Here is an 18,416-nt window from a genome sequence, read left to right as displayed (position 1 = left end):
ATATAAATAAAATGATTGCTAAGACTAATGACATGGGAACTGTAAATATTGAGGGAGAAGCTATAATTTCCAGGGAATGTGAAGGCATTTTCCTGGCCCCTGCCATGGAGTAGGGCAGCAGGCTGGCCACCACTTCCACCTTCTTTGATTCTAGTTCATCCTGTGATGCCACTTAGGGCATACACTTCACATCCTTCATACAATCCCCATACAGAGACCCCAAAGCAGTGGGGTCAGCATCAGTCATCCAGAAAGGCCATGAAATACAGATCCTGGGCTCTCCTGCTCTGAGAATGGGAGGTTAGGTAGTGCCAAGTTACTAACCTTTTTTAAATTAACATTTTAAACAAGCTTTCCTGAGGAATGGCAAACATCATATCAGAAATTTAAAAACATGATCATAAAGATGAGTGTTTTCTAACATAAAAGACTTATGTGTGAAGGTCCGTACTTTGCTTCCAGGCTGGGTCCACTTCCATCATGATTACCCTTCACTGTTTTCACTGCTTATTGGTTTTTTTTTTTTTAATTAAATGGTAAAAAAATTCTGCTCTGTCTTTCTGACTGCAGTTACCACATCCTCGAAGAAGTATGGCCTCCATACCCTTCATATGTAACCTATTTCATTAGGTACTTATTTTTTGCAGCTGAGACAGCAAAGCACTTGAAATAGATATTATCAACTGTACCAAGGTCTCATCTTCATTGAAATGATACTGAAGTCTTAGGGTCCTTGTTTTTTGTTCACAGCAGGTTGGCAGTCATTCAATTATCCTGTAATTTGGTCTTGCTGCTTACTTCACTTTAAGCAGTTCATCTCAATTTTGATCATTATGTTCAAAGGCTTACTCTATCCAGACGCCAAGTCTCCTCAACTGGACAAAGCATAGCAAGAATATTTCTGTTTGGCGAGGTCTAGCACATTTCTGCAGGCATGTCATACCGGTGGAGCATAGTCAGGCTGTAATTTGCCCTAATTGTTCTTCCCACAAATAGCAGCAGTGATTACCTCTAGGTCACTGGCACTCCAAGGAAGGTATCTTCTGAGCCATGGTAGAAGCCAAATTTTTTTTGCAAACACTTTACTAGGGATTAGACCACAAAGAATCTCAGATTCTGACCATTTAGCTTATTGACCTGGTACATGTTTTTTAATGAGTTAGGTCACAAATTTTCCTCTGTCTCTGTGTGTGCACATTAGAAATATGGAAATAACTCAGAGAAATCACTGGACTCCCATAAAACAACCAATGTTCTGTATGCATAATTTGTTCCACCTGCCATGTTTACAAGGCACCCCAAGGAGCACTAGCTTAAAACTCAGCAATCCATCTGCCTCCCTGTTCGAAGGGGTAATTATTGCCTCAACTAAGCAAAAAGGAATGCACAGCATGCTGCTGACCATGTCAGGTGACTGATGGATGGGACTGACTTACTCACCCAGGTCATCAGCTTTTCTAATAGTGGCGGAGGTTGGGATCCATTGTCAAATCCCACTGACTGTCAACATAAAAGGGGGAGAAAAATGGACAAAGGCCACATTCTACAGGCTACACTCAGAGCACAGATCACATATGCAACTTTTTTCACTTCTCATGGGCATGTATCTTGTAAGAAACACAGTGAAGAATGGTGGTGGGAGGAGAAGATAAGGTATCTTTATGCCAAAACACTGGTAAAATTGGATTAAAAATAGAAGAGAGGGCCTCCCCTGGTGGCGCAGCAGTTGAGTGCTGGGCTGTGAGGCTCCCCGCAGCCTCTGCAGCCCCGGCTCATTCCCTGGCCACCAGCGAGGGTCCCACAAAAAAAAAAAATAGAGGAGATACAAAAGCAGGTGTTTTGTTTCTAGGAACTTACTATTGACTGTAGTTTTTAATGACTTTTTTTTAAAGAAAGTGTTAACATTTAATATGAATGTGCGATGTTTTACTTGTCATGCACACAAAATAGGGTCTGGCCTCCAATATACACTTAACTGAGTTCAAATAAGGTTACAGTGACTAAGATGGAATATAAACTGTAAAGAATAGACTGTTTTCAGAGGAGAATGAAGTCCAAGTGCAAAATCACACGTGCTGATGAAATGCACAAACACATGCCTATCTTCAAAGAAATTCTGCTAATAAGAAGCTATTAAAAGAAGAGCTCTTTGGGGACACACCCCAAGTGAATTGCAAAAGGTCACACACAACTCCCTCCCTCTGAAGTGAGATAGATACAACATACAAATTAGTATATAGAATATCAAGTCATTAAATGTTCCTTGTCAAGGCTCCCAGGGGATGAAAAGGAGGAAGCAGAGGATGCAGGAAGGGATTGTGAAAGTAGAGAAGAATGGACAGGTCACTCTGAAAAGTTCTTGGTCTTTTAATTTCACAGAACAGCAAAAATAAAAGACAAACTTAAGGGTGGGGGTGGAGAACACATCAAAATTGAGTTGTCATTTATTTTGCTGCAATATCTCTACCATTCACTATCATAATTTTTTTTTTTTTACCAATGATAGGGAAGCTAGACTCTCAAAATAAAGGCTGATCATTTCTATTAAGTAAATTTTACTTTGTAAGAATACACTTAAGTACCTTCTTTCAAAAATCGAGTATCTTAGAACATATAATACTCTTCACCATTAATACCTTTGATAGATATTTAGGAAAAAAGTTTTCATTTTGCAGTTCTAAAAAATATAATTTTCAAATTAAATTGCATTGCATTAGAGTAACCTCTTCCTCTATAATTTCACTGGCGGACTGTAAGAATCCCCCTAACTCTACCCATCCCCTCTCATCTCCATGCAGGTGATGATTTATACAGAAGACAAGTTAATGCAGGACAATCACTGTAAGGTTATGAAGCTACAGGCGCCACAGATACTTCTTTAATTATTTTAGCTTCATCCTAACAGAGGATGACATGTTTACTATTTGTATGTGTCTTGGTCTCTGACTTAACTGTCATGATTAAGAAGCAACATATATTCTGGCCTCAGTGTTTAAAAGTGGCTGTATTAAAACCAGCTATGTCCCCCTGCTGGCTGGATGTGTTTTACATTCTCCCCCTCCCAGTGAGAAAAGGGGGAGCAAAGAGTGAGAGATTGAGGGAGAAAATTTATATTTACAGGCTGGCAGTGCTCTAGCCCAGATAGTGTCTGCTGAGCAGAGACCAAGGCCCAAGCTGAAGCTGTGTGTAGCAAACTGGAGGCTTTTGCATCAATACCTTTCCACACCAGTGGTTTTGTTTTGTGGTGTAGAGGAAACCAGGGCACTGCAGCTAACAAGAAGCAGGTTTATTGTACTGGTGCTTGGCTCAGTGGATCTACATCCAAAGGCTGAGCACCCCTTCAAGGAGGTTATAGGCTTAGATACATTTTAGCTTGCGCTGGGTGGGTTAGCATTATAACTGTTCAAGGTCAGATATGATGTGAGTTACAGTCCAAGAAATGTAGTAAGTTGCTCATGGATGGAGCTGGAAGGGATCATGCTCAGCGAAATAAGCCAGAAAGAAAAAGAAAAATACCGGATGGTCTCACTCATAGCAGGAATCTAGAAAACTTAAACAAGGGACCAGGAAAATGAATAACTATAAGAAAGAAAGTATCAAAATCAACAAACAACTATGAACCAGAGACACTCTATGGGGGATGGGGGGCGAGGAAAGGAGGGATTGGGGTCAAAATAAGGGGGTTATAATTGTATGGGGAATATAAAAATAAAATTTAAATTAAAAAAATGTAGTAAGTTGCTTATTGCAGGACCCTAGGCTGCCCTGCTCAGCTTAACTACAAAAAATTCCAAGTCTGCCCTTATTTTTCCTCAGCCCCAGCTCAGGGGGTGGTCTGGAAAGTACCTTCTACCTTTGAGATGATGGCAGAGGGTGGAATTTGGAAAGTTTCACCTTCCACCACCAAGTTGGCTATGAATGCGACCCACTGGCTTGGAGGTTACTCCACAATGTTCCTCTTACATTATAACTCATTAAAATAACTTGTTTTAAAATTAAAAAAAAAAAGTCTACATCCCAGCCTGCAGCTTTAATGCTCCCCATAGTACCAAGACCATTTATTTCCCATCCACTGACTGACCTCCTAAAGCATCATTAGCACACCTCCCCCCACCCACCCCCTAAGGCCTTGCGTCTGTCAATTTTAGTCAGCACAGCACTCAGAACCATCTTGGGGTTTGTTAGGGCTCCACAGCAAAGTACAGTAAAGAAGGAAAGGCGCCAACTCAAACCTTAGGGAATCGCCAACACAGGCAGATACAGCCCAGGAAGGAAGGGAATCCTATCTGGAAACAGGATGCCAGCCAAGGCTACAGCTTGAAAGGTAGGTTTATAGACACCCATAATTAAGGGCTTCTGCCACTCAATTCTCAGCTAGTTAATGGCAGAAAGATCAATACCTACTTTTGATTTTCATGTACAGCATTATGGCCTTAGTGGGAGACAGGTCTCCTGGGAAGGAGATATGAGACAGGAAATGGGTCTTGGAGACAGTGATTCATGGCCGAAATTAATAATTATATCAGTTTACCAAATTATTTTCCTAATTATACTTGAGGCTCTTCTTTTGTTTTGTTTCACCAACTTTGTCTTTTTTTGTGACAAGACCACTTAGCCTGAAGTCAGTGAGAGAGAAAATGATTATGTGCAGAGATTGAAGGAATAAATGTGGGCTTGAGTTATACGAAGAGAGGAGGGTCAGTTTGAAATGATATTCACTGGGCTTATCCACACTCAACCAGGGTGATTACTGAACTCCAAACCAGAGTTAAGATAGACAGTCTTAGATTCTGCAAACATGTCTCTAGGTTCTAGGACCCTTAATTGCTCCAATGTGTTATTCTTGTTTACTTCCTGGGAGAATATCAAGTGAACCATCAGTGACATTCCATTTTAAACCAGATTATTATCATTCAAATGCAAAAAATAAGTTTTAAAGTACAGTATTTTGATATATTTTTTTTTCAGAACCAGGCCAAGAATCTACTTCACAGAAAAAAAATAAAAATAGGCAACAAAAATATTTTAATATAGAATTTATGCAGAGGATAGAATTATTTTATGAAAGTATGCAATAAATCCAAAGCTGTAATTTTAAAAAATCTGAAAAATATAATGGGATACTGTATCCAGTATCCCATATGTATAATATATATATATATATATACTCTATATATTCCACTATATACAGTATTCCAATACTATATCCAATTAGGTTAGGACATTAACCATAGCATCTTGATTCACATATCCCTTCTCATACAGGTATTAATCTTCAAATTATGTTCTCACGAAGTAAAATCTAAAAATTATCCACTATGAAACCTTCTTTCATCATAGGAAAGTCACCTCTTTAAATTTTACCCAAATTCCCAGTACTCCTCAAAGAATGCAAACTCTTCAAGTCATGAGCTTCTTATGGGTATAAAAGGTTCAGTCAAGTGACAATGGTGGCATCTTCACGAACCACAGAGATTCATGTCTTTACCAAATATGCTCACAACCCTAAGGAAACTTCCATAATCCTGTGCCAAAAACTGACACCCACAGTTCTTCAAAATACCATTTATTAAGCACCTCTATAAGCCAGGCACTGTGCTAGGGGTACATTTAAATACAGGTATCCCTTTGACCTCACAGTAACTCCATAGGTAGGTATTATCATCCCATTTTATAGATGTAACAACTGAGGCTTGAGGTTAAGCAACTTGCCCAGGGTCACACGGCTTGTAAACAGTGAAAGGGACAGGGACTCCAGGTGAGGTCTGGCAGATGACAAAGGCCATGCTCTTCTCCTCTAAACTGCAAGGTCAGCTCAACCCTAAGATATAAACCTTGATCTTGACCTCATTCATTAGGAACTGCTTGATCTTTATGGAATCCAAACTTTATACAGGTTGCTGGTGTAAAATGCAAGCTAACACTTTTTCCAGATTTAACAAAGGAATATATATATTTTTAAAATCGTCACAAAAAAGAAGTTAGATGTACCAGGTAAATTATAAACTAGAATAACATAAAAGGTATGAAATTCTATTCAGCTGAACCACTGAATGGATGTATTTGTAGCCCAAAGCAGCCAAAAAGATTCGCCCTGACACAATGCATCCTAATAACAGAAGACCAGGTCTAGCCTCTGAGGGGTCCAGTCCAGGTCCACTCACAATGCACCTTGGCCCACACACGCCTGCGTGTTGCCTCCCAAGGGTATTGTACCTGAGCAGAAGCTGTTGCTGCTAATGGTCCTCGCCGAGCGCCCAGAGCTGCTGGGGTTGAACTCTTTGCTCTCTTCCTCAGAGAAGGGAGACTCAGAGGCTGGGGACACTTTGTGCTGCTGTTGGGGCAGATGGGGTCGAAGAATCAAACGGGGAATTCGGCTTCGGGAAATCTCCTTCTCATGATGCAGCACTCTCTGCTCCTTCTCAAAATTGGATATCAAAAAGAAAACAAAAGGAAATTTGTTTCCCCTCTTAATTCCTATCTGTTCCTTCTAGGCTCAGTTTCTAAGAAATCACATTTCTGAATATTGAATCTTCACCCTAGGCCTGTCTCAGTTGTTGAAATGAGCTCCAAAACTCTTTCAACGAGTTAAACCTAATTAACTAAAAACATGCATGAGGGTGCACACACACACACACATACACACCCCCCACCCACCCACCCCCTAGTTGGAAGGTCATTCCTCACTCCTGTGCCATTCCTAACTCACCTTCACACTGTGGCTCTTTCTGTCACATCCAAGTGTTTGACTCAGCACTCTTCATTAACTCACAGCACACTGGCTTATTACTTGATTTTTTCTAGACTTCCATTTTGCTTTCCCTAAATTAGCTATGAATGTTTGACTTCTGCTGTCCTCTCTCCTTACAAAGTAGATCCCTATACCTGGAACAATTCTTTCCTGCTACATCATGCGGCCTTATCTTTCAAATCCCTCCTCTTCCCACCAGGATCTTAATTATTCATTCATATCCTGGTATACAAGGCTTGTTGCCAACAGAAAGGCAAACAAAAATCCAATACTGGGTGAGATAGCTCCACCATTTACATCATGTTAAGCTTTTGTTTCCCTGACAGGACACCCATGAGAAGAGATATTTTTTCTCTTTTTTAAAAAGCACATTAGATACAGAGGGTCAAGCTTTGATAAAAATGCATTAAAAAGTAACATTTGGGCACTGCTTTTCAAATTTAAAGTGCTTTCCAAATTATTATCTCATCTGATCCTTAGAGTCCAGGCCACAGAGAGGACACTAATTGGAGTCCCTATTTACAGATGAGGAAACTGAGGCTAAAAGTGACCTTAGTCACCACATCACATCACCTAGAAGAACAGCCCTGGAGTCCAGTGCTTTTCGGGGTCACCACCACCCCGCCTTATTAAAATGGATTCCTAGGAGGAGCTCTGCAGAGAAGCCTGCTAGTCCCTCCAACCTCTGCGACTGAAAAAACGGCTTTGGATTAAGTAACAAACACTATTTTGAAACATGACCTCCTGCTCATTTCCACAGGGCTTACCAGGAAGGGCTGCTGCCAAAGTAAACACCTCTGGGAGGCCAGCAAGTGCAGGAATTGAGGGGAAAGCCCCAGCCACAGGGAACCCCTGAGGCTCCAGAGGCATCCACCCCATTCCTGGGGTGAAAGCCACACCCAATCTCTGGATTTGCGCTGCACATCAGACACCGGCAGGTATCAAACGTCAGCAACCCCCTGGGCACACTGCAGCCCCTGAACCGAGGCTGGGTCACCGATAAGCTTATTTCAATCACCATTACACCAAGTCCCTTTTATTCGCGTCACACACACAGGGCATCCATTGGGAGCTAGATCCCAAACCAATTTCGGGAGATCGGATTAACCCTCCAAGTCAATTTTTGTAAATCCTGCTGTCAAACCCCGAAGTCTCTTCCTCCTGCACCACCTCCCCTTCTCCTGACTCGCATCACCTGAGCAATGCCCTCCTGCCTCCCACCCTCTCCACCGCCTCGGGTCCCCTTTTCACCCCGACTCCAGACGCCCCCCTCCAGCTCCCAGCTCCCACCTCTCGCCCCGCAGTGCGCCCCTTCCCGCTGCCTCCGGCGCCCCCAGGACGTGACCTCCCTTCTTACCTTGGTTTCGCGGAGGGGCCCCATCGCGTAGCTGCCAGCCGGCTCCTCGCGCCACCGCTGTCTCCGTCCAGGTGGAGGCACCTGCGCGCACCGGGGCGAGGAGACTGCGCTGAGGCGCGCGGGCTGCTGCTGCTGCGGGGCCCGAGCGCTGGGCTCGGAGGGCGCGCCTGGCCGCCCCGCCCCGGCCGGACACGTGGTGTGGCCGCCACCGCCCGCGGTGGATCCCGGGGCGCCGCCTCCTGCCCGGACCGCCCTCACCTGCTCGCCCCGGGGTAGCTCCTCTGCGCACCCCGTCAGCCCGACTGCACCGCGGGCACAGCTCCCCCGCCCCCCAGTACCGCGCGCCCCTCCCTCTCTGCAGAACCCGACCCGCAGGGGGCAGGCGGAGGCTCGCAGCATCTCTAGGCGCCCGACACCCTCTTTTTGGCACCTGGTTTGGGGTTTAAAAGGGGTGCGCGTCGTATGAACGAGCTGAGAAAAGCCGCGACCTCACAGCCAAAATGGAGAAAGGGAAAGTTTTCCTTTCCCGGCCCCTCCCTGTCTCTTGGTTTTAAGTCAACATACAGCTCCCCACAATTACCTCGCCCGAGAGAGACGGGGCGGGTTCCCCTGCACCCGGACCCCAGCCAAGCCACTGCTGCAGAACTGACACAGCATCTGGGTTCCGGGATCTCAGAGGCTGCGATTTTTCTGGGGGATTTGCATCAGTAGGGCCTTGGCTTGGCAGCCCGTCGCCCAGGAAAAGAAAGCCAGGAGGGTGCCCGTGCTTTGGGGAAGCTCGGCTGCTGAGGGCCCCAAGTACCTTTTCTCCGCCCTGCAGGCGCTAGGAATGAGCCCCAAACACAAGGCTTTGGGCTGAACACTGCATCTTGTACTTCAAACCCAGTCCGAGGCAGAACTCCACTGCCTTCAAGCTGAGTGCTGATAACACCTAAAATTCCTCTCTGAACTTCCAGCTTATCCTCTTTTAAATGGGAGCTAATGATAATAATAATAATGATCATAATACCTACCTCGGCTAGCTGTCAAGATTGGGTTGAAGACGACTAAACAGCTGTACCCAGCTGTACCTTTCCAAAGGGCAGTTGAGCCACATCCAAGTGGTTCATACAATATTTGCTAGGTCTCTTACAGAGTGGCAGAAAAACCAAGGTGGGGCAGACACATGTGTTGAGAAAAGTTCAAAAATCATTAGAATGGGGAGCCATCGGTTGCATCATGAAACTTGAGCAATTAAATGGGATGCATTTAAATCTTATCTGGTGATGATATTCAACATCTGTAATTACTTACAGGGCCTTTACTCAGGATGCAAGAATACTCTAAGTAGCAATGTGAGTGGAAATGTCTGATCCTTACATCCTAGTCTCTTGCCTGGAAAGACGATCACCCTTGAAATTTGTATTTGACTACCATCTCCATTTGTCCTCGGCAGAGCATTTTGCTGAGTCTTCAACTCTCAAGTCTAGGAATGTGAAAGTTTCTTGGTTTCACTAATCAGAGGATCAGTGGAATCGATTTCCTTCTTGCCGTACTTCCAAAGACATTTTGTTCCATACATTTTCAATCTACTTAGCTTGCTTAAGCAGTGAGGTTGGAAATCTTAAACATTCTTTATTCGGAGGGAAGGTGTGATTACTTCACACTTTGTATACCCATAGCTGTCTCTAATACAGTCCTCAGGAAAGTGATGGTCCAGATAATTCATACAATTATTTAGCTATCAAATATTCCCCCAAAATTATAAGTTCCAGAAAATATTGTGAAATAGGAGTAAACTGTTAAGGTGAAAAGGTGCTTCTGTGTTCCCTACTGAGACTTAAAAATTGAGTAAGAGTGTCTAATAGCAGCAACACCCTTGCTGAGCTGTCCAAGGCAGAAATTCAGAGTTAATCTTGACTTCTCTCTCATGTAGTCCCCACAGAGCAGAAATCACGGTGAGCTCCATGTGGCTTTAGTAATAATGTTTTGAATCTGATCACTTTTGTTCATTATTCATTTCCATTCTCTTCATTTAGAGACTAAACTGCAGACATCCTAGATAGCAACAGTGATCTAACTAAAGTTGCTGTTTCCAACCTTGCCCCTTATTTCTTTCTCTTGTTTTAAACTTTTTCTGCAAGGCCTTTCTAGAAGGCTAAATTCAGCCATGCTTTCTTCAATGAAACTCAGTAATGGTTCCTTAGTTGATTTCTATATAAGATTCAAACTCCTTAATGCGGCACAAAGACCTTTCATGATCTGACCATATTCAGTTCTCCAGTCTCATTTCCTGCCACCCTCTTCTTGTGTCAACTCTTCCTCATCACTACCCTCCCCCCTCCATATGTATTAATGGATACCCCTTAACCTCTAGAACTGATTTCAGTTCTCTCTTCATGTTTTCCTCTAGTCTGTTGTACTTGCTTGGCACCTTTGTCTGGAGCATTACTTGCATCTGAACCATTCATTCTCCTCAAACCCCTAAATATACACTATGTTTCATTTTAGAGACAGCTTCTTCCAAGAAACCTCCCCTTGGAATGGAAGGATCAGATTTCCCCCTTATATAATTCCAGGACACCTGTATTTAATTTACCCCAAGAGAGCTGTTATGACTTGTATCAGAATTCACTATTGATCAATATTTGTCTGTCTTTACCAGGGATCTAGGCAGCCCCCAGCACAGGTCCTGCCACACAGCAGGCACTCAGTACATAACAGTCAAAGGAATGAATGCATAAATGAGCCCATCCTGTAAATTCTAAGGGACCATCCGTACAGAATAAAAAACATAGGCACCACTTCTGTTTTGAAAATGACTCAGGAAAAGCTGCCTCCAGTATGTCATTGTATTTGATAAAGGGGTGTGTGCCTAAAAAAATTCAACATGTGTTCAGTGAAAGCTTTTTACTGCAGAAGTGCAGGCACTGAGAGGCTGTGCAGTAGCCCCGCTGTCACCATAGCAACCTGCCAGGGAAAGGCTGATGATTTAGTGTTCAAACGTCTCTTAGCTCTGTACTTTTGGAACCCAAGCCTGTTTTTCTGCTGTTCTATAAGGCAAGTTTTACAAATGATAATATCTGTGCTGCCTTTAATTTTATTCAAGTGCTTCTCATGTCATTAAGAGATATGTTATAACATTTGCATTGTATCATCAAAGCGACATAATCTAATTCAGCATATTACATTCATCTTTCATCTGCTTTAAAATATTCTCATGCATCATTTTCAGTTTCGACTTACTAATTTTATTGTCTGGTTTTGTAATTGTGTGGTTTTTCCTTTAATAGTGAATGTAATGTTGATTTTTAGAAAATATCAGCTGCTATAGAAAGCTAACCCATAAAGATGATAAATAATGGCCCTTTCCAGGCTTGGAAAGGAACAGAGAAAATGGGGTCTTGTAGTTTAGGCGGGGGAAGGCATGTGTGTATGTAATTATGGCCCCAAATATGTGGTATGTTATTTGATTAGTTGTTTATGTGAAATTTGTAATTTAATAATTCATACCTTTTATTTGTACAAAACTAGATTTTCTGAGCTTTGTCACATAGGTAATCTCATGTGAGACTCACAGAAACACTGTGAGGTGGCCTATCCCTGAATCCAGATAAGTAATAAAGGACAGGTTTTTATAGATAGGACCCCCCCTCTCCAACCTGCAAACTTCACAGAAAAGACAATACAAATACACTGCCAAGGAGAAACGTGTGCACCATACAACAGAGACACACCGCCGCCCCATCACCTCTCTTCCTCACTGCTCACCTGCTTCTGCTGGGGGTTTTCTTAGACTCAGTCAGGGCTGACAAAGCACCATCTCCTAATCCTATCAGCTGTGTGAGCAAGCGCTGCCGTCTGTCTCAGTGACCCAATGTTGGGTGATCTGCACAGCAACAAGGAGCAGCTGACGTGTTTTACCACACGTCATGAAGAAAAGAAGCTGCATTCTGGGGCATCCTGGGATTTTTGTGTGGTGGGGTGGAAACCCATATTTTTCTTACCAGGGAGAGAGCTGCCTGTTTTCCCGTACATAAGAGCATGTGTGAGTGATCAACGGCCCTCTTATCGTATGTGTGTTATTGTTACTATATGGTTACAGGATTTTGATGTTGTAAACTGTAATGAGTAGAATTCCGCAAGATCACTCCCTGAGGAGGGGGCCAGAGAGCTATGGGGAAGCTGAGGCAAGGCCGGCTGAACCTTCGCTGGCTTCAGACTGTGCCAATTATCTCTGCTCTGCAAATGAGTTTTCAGTCAGACATCAAGCAGGTGCAGAACAGGAATTAAGGGAAGATCCAGGTGAGGAGGCAGAGGTTGGGGGCTGGGTGCTTTGAAGGATGGAGGGGTGCAGTCTCCTGCTGCCTAACAGGGAATCAGACATGAGGTAATACTCCAGAAATGTTTCTGCCTTTGTGGCCTTTTGTCCATCTGTGAGAATAGGGGAAGATACCAGCCAAAGACATAAGACTAGTGATGGTGTTAAACAAGTCAAGGACATAGGGTTGGACAAGCGGGTACATAGTAACTGGGAAAGTGGTTAGCATGGCTGAAACTGAGATGTCTGGAAAGTGTGCGTTTACAGGTTGCCATCAAGGCATCAGAAACTTAGCCTGGATATTTACCTAATGAAATATTTCAAATGACTGGATAAGATAGTGGGGGATGTGTGGGTGTTGAGGACTTAGAGACAGGGCAAAGGAAGTTGTTTGCAAGTTAGGCATAGGGAGGCCTAAGTCCAGAGACTGAATTCTGGGCTTGAAAGAAAAGCACTTTCCTCTCCTAAGATACTAGAAGGGATGAGAAGGTCAGGGCAGGGGAAAGCTATGAGAAGTCAGTGAGAAGTGGAGTGGAGCCCTTTCTCAGATTAGAGGCTGTGAGGAATTCATTCAGCAGCCACAGCAATTGAAGCTTAGACAAGACACTTATATAATCTGTGTTCTCAGAAAGCAGATCTGTGACTAGATTTGAATGACATGAAAAGACTAGGCTCTACTTGATATCATTTCCTTACATGATTTTGTACTTGTTTGCCCTTCAACTTTCTAGAAAAGAATCATGATTATTATTATTATTATTTTTAATAGTTCTGCCTTTATTTCTGCTAAAAGATTGGGGGTGGGGGGAAAGGTTTTTAGACTGTCTGCTCAATGGAGAAAGAGCAGTGCTGCATAAAATGGAGCATAGCGCCTCTACAGGCCAACTACTATGCCAGCAGTGGCAGGAGCCCAGAGGGAACCAGGAGCACCAGGCCAGACAGACTGCTGCTGGCAAGGGCCGGCGGGGAATTGAGGTTACCTCTGCAGTTGTAGAGCTGAGAACAGTTTTGATTGCTACTTTATTTCCACCTCCTAGGCCATTCCTGTAAACCATTTTCCTTTTCCACCCGAAATCTTGTGACCTAGTGAGTAAATTTAATCCTTACTATACAGTTGTAGCTCTTCTCCAAAATCTGTAGGAAAATAAAACCCAGAATTTGGGAATTGCCCTGGGTTGTTTCATCTGTCCATATGCTATTTCTAGAATGCTGTTTATTCAAAGAGGAAAAAAAAAGAGCTTTAATGAAAAAAAGGTACTAACCCTACATCATCACATTTTAGAAAATAAAGAACACTATTACTCATCATTTCATTACCCTAACATCAATTATCCATATTCCTTCTGTTAGTATTTTTGTGTATTTGCTTTCAGGATTATCTACTGTATAAAAAAATAGCACAGTTGAGATGAGAATAAAATTCTAATTGACATATGGCATTTGGGCCTTTTGATGCCATGACATCTGGTTGTTTCTGGATGGCTGTGGCAGGATCACATGCCCATTGTGTTCCCGTGAAGTCACTCATCTCTGTCCTCTCACTGAGCACTAATCTGAGCTAAGAGGCTCTGAGTGCCTAGCACTGTTGACAGAGAGCTGGGGCCACTGCTGGTACCTGGAACTCGGCCACAAAGGTGGCTTCCAAGGTTCTTGGTCCTGGTGGCACTGACCAAATCAAAAGTTTCAGAAAGTGCTGCCAGTGGTGGAGAATAGGCACATCTGAAGCTGGAGAGATGACATCAACTCCAAGGGGGGTAGAAAAACACCTGTGCCCCTTTCTATTGCGAAGCCTGGCTACTATTGCAAAGCCTGGCTACTGGCTTGCCATGATGTCATGCTGATTCAAGGAAAAGCAGGAAAGTGAAATGAGTTTCGCAAAGAGAAGTGTGATGACAAAAACTGTAGTTTCATACATGGATTCTCAAGTCCCATAGGCCTTGATTTTGGGCCTTCCTTGCTGCTTTCTGACGGTGTGTCTTTAGGTGAGTGGTTTAATGCCTTTAGGACTCAGCATGTGGTAAGGGCATGTTGGTTGAAAAAAGAGGGAAGGAAGGAAAGAAAAAAGTAGGGAATAAAGGAAGGACATCAAGTTGCAGCAGTTAATGTCTTTGGGCAAATTAACTTCTCTGATCCTCATTTTCTCACCTATAAAATGGGCTTAATAACAGTAATTAGTTCATAATACTGTAGAGATTAGACAAAAATACAGGGAAAGCCTACCATTTATGTCTGGCACAAGGTTAGAGCGTAATAAGTGTCCTCTCTCCCTTAGGATCAACCACCATTGCTGCCTTCTGCTTGCTTTTTTTCACTTCTCATGGTAAAGATTTTTACTTTAACTTGCCACACGGAGAAATAGTACATTTCCCCCAGCTGACTTAGAAGAGATAAAGAAAAAGAAATTCTCAGTAGAAATGATGTTGATAGAACTTTCCTTTCTAAAGGTAGATTATAAAGGTAGGAAGCATGATAAATGGCCTGGCACGTGTCATTCAATCATTCTTAATCCATCAAAATATATGTCATTACTATTCTGAGCCAGGTATTGGCCCAGGCACTACTTTCAGTGTTCAAAGATGAAGTATTTCCTGTCCTCAAGTATCTCACAGTGTAACAGTGCTGTGGAAAGCTCATCAGTTGTACACTATTCAGCGTGTCAGCACCATGACGGATGAATGCACCCAAGGCTTGCCAGTGCCTGGGCTGGATGGGAGTCTGAGGCTTCCAGGGGAGTTTTGAGGTGAATTTTGAAGGATGAATAGGCCCTATTATGATTCTGACTCCTCCAAATTCCTTTCTCTTTATCTCACCTTTCTGGTCTTTCTCTCCTTCACCCTCTTCCTTCTCTCCCTTCCCTTTTATGTCGTTGCCTTCCTCCACAGCACCTCGCTTTTCCTTTCCACTTTGAGAGACTTCTGCTGCTCCACATGCTAGTCACCAATGGATTGGTGCAGAGAAAAGCTTTGAGTTTTGCCCTTGCAGTTTTATTGTCTGAATTGTAAACTTCTGGGGAAAAAAGGGATTTTTTTGTAAGTCTTGATCGCCTAGCACAATACTAAGCACAGTAATCTGGCGCTTCAACTAATAGTTTATTAGAAGTATTAGTTGCAATTTCAAGAACATCATGTTATACTGCCACCTATTGGTTCATTAGTAAATTTTTCTTTGACAGGTAAAGTCTTGCTTTGCAACAAAGCAAGTCTTCTTAACAAAGCTTAGTAGTGCCTTTATTCAAACTCTCCACACGCAGACGTACCAGCCTACCACCTCTGAACTCATGTGTGAAGATACCCTTATATTCTTATTGACAGAAAAAATAGAACTATTAAAATAACACTCTATATCTCCTGTCTCTTAAGTCTCCAAATGCACCTGCCTCCATCCCATCTTTTCCATTCACCCTTTATCCTTTAGAATGAAAATCATCCCTCTTCTAATCCAAGGGTCATTCCCTTACTTGAACTTTAGATCCCACCCTTTTCCACTTTTTTTTTTTTTTAAGACTTATTTATTTGGGCCTCCCCGGTGGCGCAGCGGTTGAGCGCTGGGCTGCGAAGCTGCCCGCGGCCTCTGCGGCGCCGGTTCGATCCCCGGCTGCTCCCCGGCCACCGGAGGAGGGTCCCGTATGGCGCACAGACCTCTCCTGCCGCCCGCTGCTCCCCTCAGCAGTGTACTTCGGTCCTTCTGCCTGCTCTGCTCCCCGCTCTGGCTCTGGTGATTCTCTCACCCTCCCGCGCTTCTGACTGTACCCAGTGCATGTATAAACAAAACAAACAAACAAACCAGCAAACAAATAAATAAAGCATGCCTCTATATAAAAAAAAAAAAGACTTATTTATTTATGCATACAAGAACTGGGTGTATAGACCAGAAGTGCGAGGGAGGGGTTGAGAGGATTCACCAGAGACAGAGTGGAGAGCAGAACAGGCAGATCTACTGAAATACGGCAGGTGAGTCAGGAGAGGTCTGCTGCACCATGTGGGTCACCTCCCTGGCTGGGGATCAAACTCATGCTACAGTGGCTGCAGAGTGCCTCATAGTGCTGATGCTTAACCCCTTGCGCTACTAGGGAGGCCCACCTTTTCCACTACTTAAGGGAAATCATCCCATCAGTTATTCCTTCTAACTCTGCAGGTTTCTATCGATAGTTCCTTATCTGTAAAATGGAATAATCACAGTACCTACCTTGCAGGATTTTGGTGAACATCCAAGGAGTTAACACAGTTGAAGAACTTGGAAGAACGCCTAGTATATACTGAGTGCTCATGAAATGTTAGCTGATATTTTTAGTTATTATCCTTTTTTTTGATAACTTCAATCTGCTTTCTATCAGATACTTCACATGGGCATTTAAACATGCTGAAGCTTTCTTGAAAAAATAAGCAACTCTCTTAATCTCTGGTTTCTTTCTAGTGTGATTCAGTTGCTTCTCCCCATACATAATTAAACTTCTGAAAAAAAGGATGTATATTCACGTCTAACACTCTTCCTGCCTCTTCACCCAGCCCACTCCACTTAGTAATGTGTCCCCACCTTTCCATCAAGCAGCTCTTGCCCAAAGTCACAAATTATCTCCATGTGATTTAATCTAATGGCTAGTTTTGATCTTAATTTTGACTTCTCATCAGCCTTTGGCATAGTTAAATGCTCCCTGTTTTGAAAACTGCTTTCCTTATATAACACAGTCCTGCTGTATTTTCCTACGTCTCAGGATTCTTTCAGGTCATTCCTTAAATTTGTGATTCTCCCTTCCTATCCCTGACCCTTTTAGGTTTTCATCCTACTTCCCTCCTTAAGTCCTATATTTCTCACCAGTTGTTTCAGTTACTACATATCGAAGGTCTTCCCCAGCGTACCCCAGCCCGGGCTGTAAGGCTTCAGTGCTCACCAAGATAAAGTCCACACACTGGTGTATGATTCACAAGATTCCCTCTGATTGAATCCTTGCCTTCCATGTTTGGCCTTCACAAATGTTCCTTCTACAAATAATTCTTGAGATGCCGAACCTCCATCTCTCACCAATATCTAGTTCCTTTTGCCCTTCAGAGATATTCACTGGAAAACATGGCGTATTAGTCACAAAATTACTCTTGTCTTGAGTATGAAGTGCGAGAATGATTTTTGGCTTTGAAAATACCTTCTGCTGGAACTATAGGGGAGATGGTATTTGGAAAGATAAAGCAATGATGAACATTGAACTGTTCATTTGTCAGTGTGAACCGTTCATATGTCAGTGTGTGGCATAAGTTGAAAAGGAAATCAAAAAAGTTTTTTAGTGATCAAATGAAATAGTGACTTTGAGTTAGTATAACTTGAAAAGTTTCTGCTAGAGAAAATGTATACATTTCACCTTATTTATTATAAAATATTAATCTTAGCTTCATTATTTTAATGGACTCACTTTTGAATGAGAAGTTGAAGAATTCTCTTTGAAAATATATTCCCATGATTCCTTGTTATAGTTTTTTCACCTATTTTCTTCTACCACTTATTTGACTTTCAGTATTAAAATAGAAAACTATTCTAGATGGAAATTTATTTTTAAAGTCACTGGTATTTAATATTTTTAAATATTCATATGGTTACATTGTTCTAAGCCTTTATTGTTATAAAGTCAAGAAAATGCAAATTTTTCAAATAGATTTAGGACCTAGGCAGATCTATTTTGAAACTTGGAAAGATTTTTTATCTGGAAAGATTTTACTTCAAAAAGAGAATATTAGAAAACTCCACACTACAAACTCTTTTAAAGTACACTTGAGAACAGTCCATTTCCTAATGCTTGAGATACTAAGTACAGAAGTGAGTTTATTAAAACCAATGTGCTTATATCACCCACATTTAACATCTGTTATTTTTGCAGATAATAATTTATTATTTTTTCTGCCTATACTGTCAGTAGTTCTTTTCTGTTTTTCATTTTTGGCTTTTAATTATACAATAATGGATGGCTGAAAAATGTTGTTTGAAATATGAACCTTATTCATTGCTAAGTATAATGAGATGAA

The 18,416-nt window shown here is 42.4% G+C and overlaps 1 protein-coding gene across 5 annotated transcripts in view; it reads right to left on the bottom strand.

The window, feature by feature from the left end:
- The window catches only part of SYBU (syntabulin), a gene marked incomplete at both ends in the record, with an annotated part of 68,686 nt that extends 60,539 nt beyond the window's left edge, over nucleotides 1-8,147 (bottom strand). For 2 of the 5 annotated variants that reach the window (XM_084230009.1, XM_084230010.1), the window contains 2 exons: nucleotides 6,217-6,421; nucleotides 8,109-8,132. In XM_084230009.1, coding sequence (XP_084086135.1) covers nucleotides 6,217-6,421; nucleotides 8,109-8,132 — 229 coding nt within the window. Of the gene's footprint in view, nucleotides 1-6,216; nucleotides 6,422-8,108 lie in introns of all 5 variants that reach the window. The other 3 variants (XM_084230008.1, XM_084230011.1, XM_084230012.1) reach the window with 3 other exon arrangements.
- Nucleotides 8,148-18,416: the final 10,269 nt, after the last annotated feature.

The sequence above is a fragment of the Talpa europaea genome (genome assembly GCF_964194135.1).
Source record: "Talpa europaea genome assembly, chromosome: 3".
Taxonomy (NCBI): Eukaryota; Metazoa; Chordata; class Mammalia; order Eulipotyphla; family Talpidae; genus Talpa; species Talpa europaea.
The sequence above is the reverse complement of the archived record's forward strand: the minus strand, read 5'-3'. Positions and strand labels throughout refer to the sequence as shown.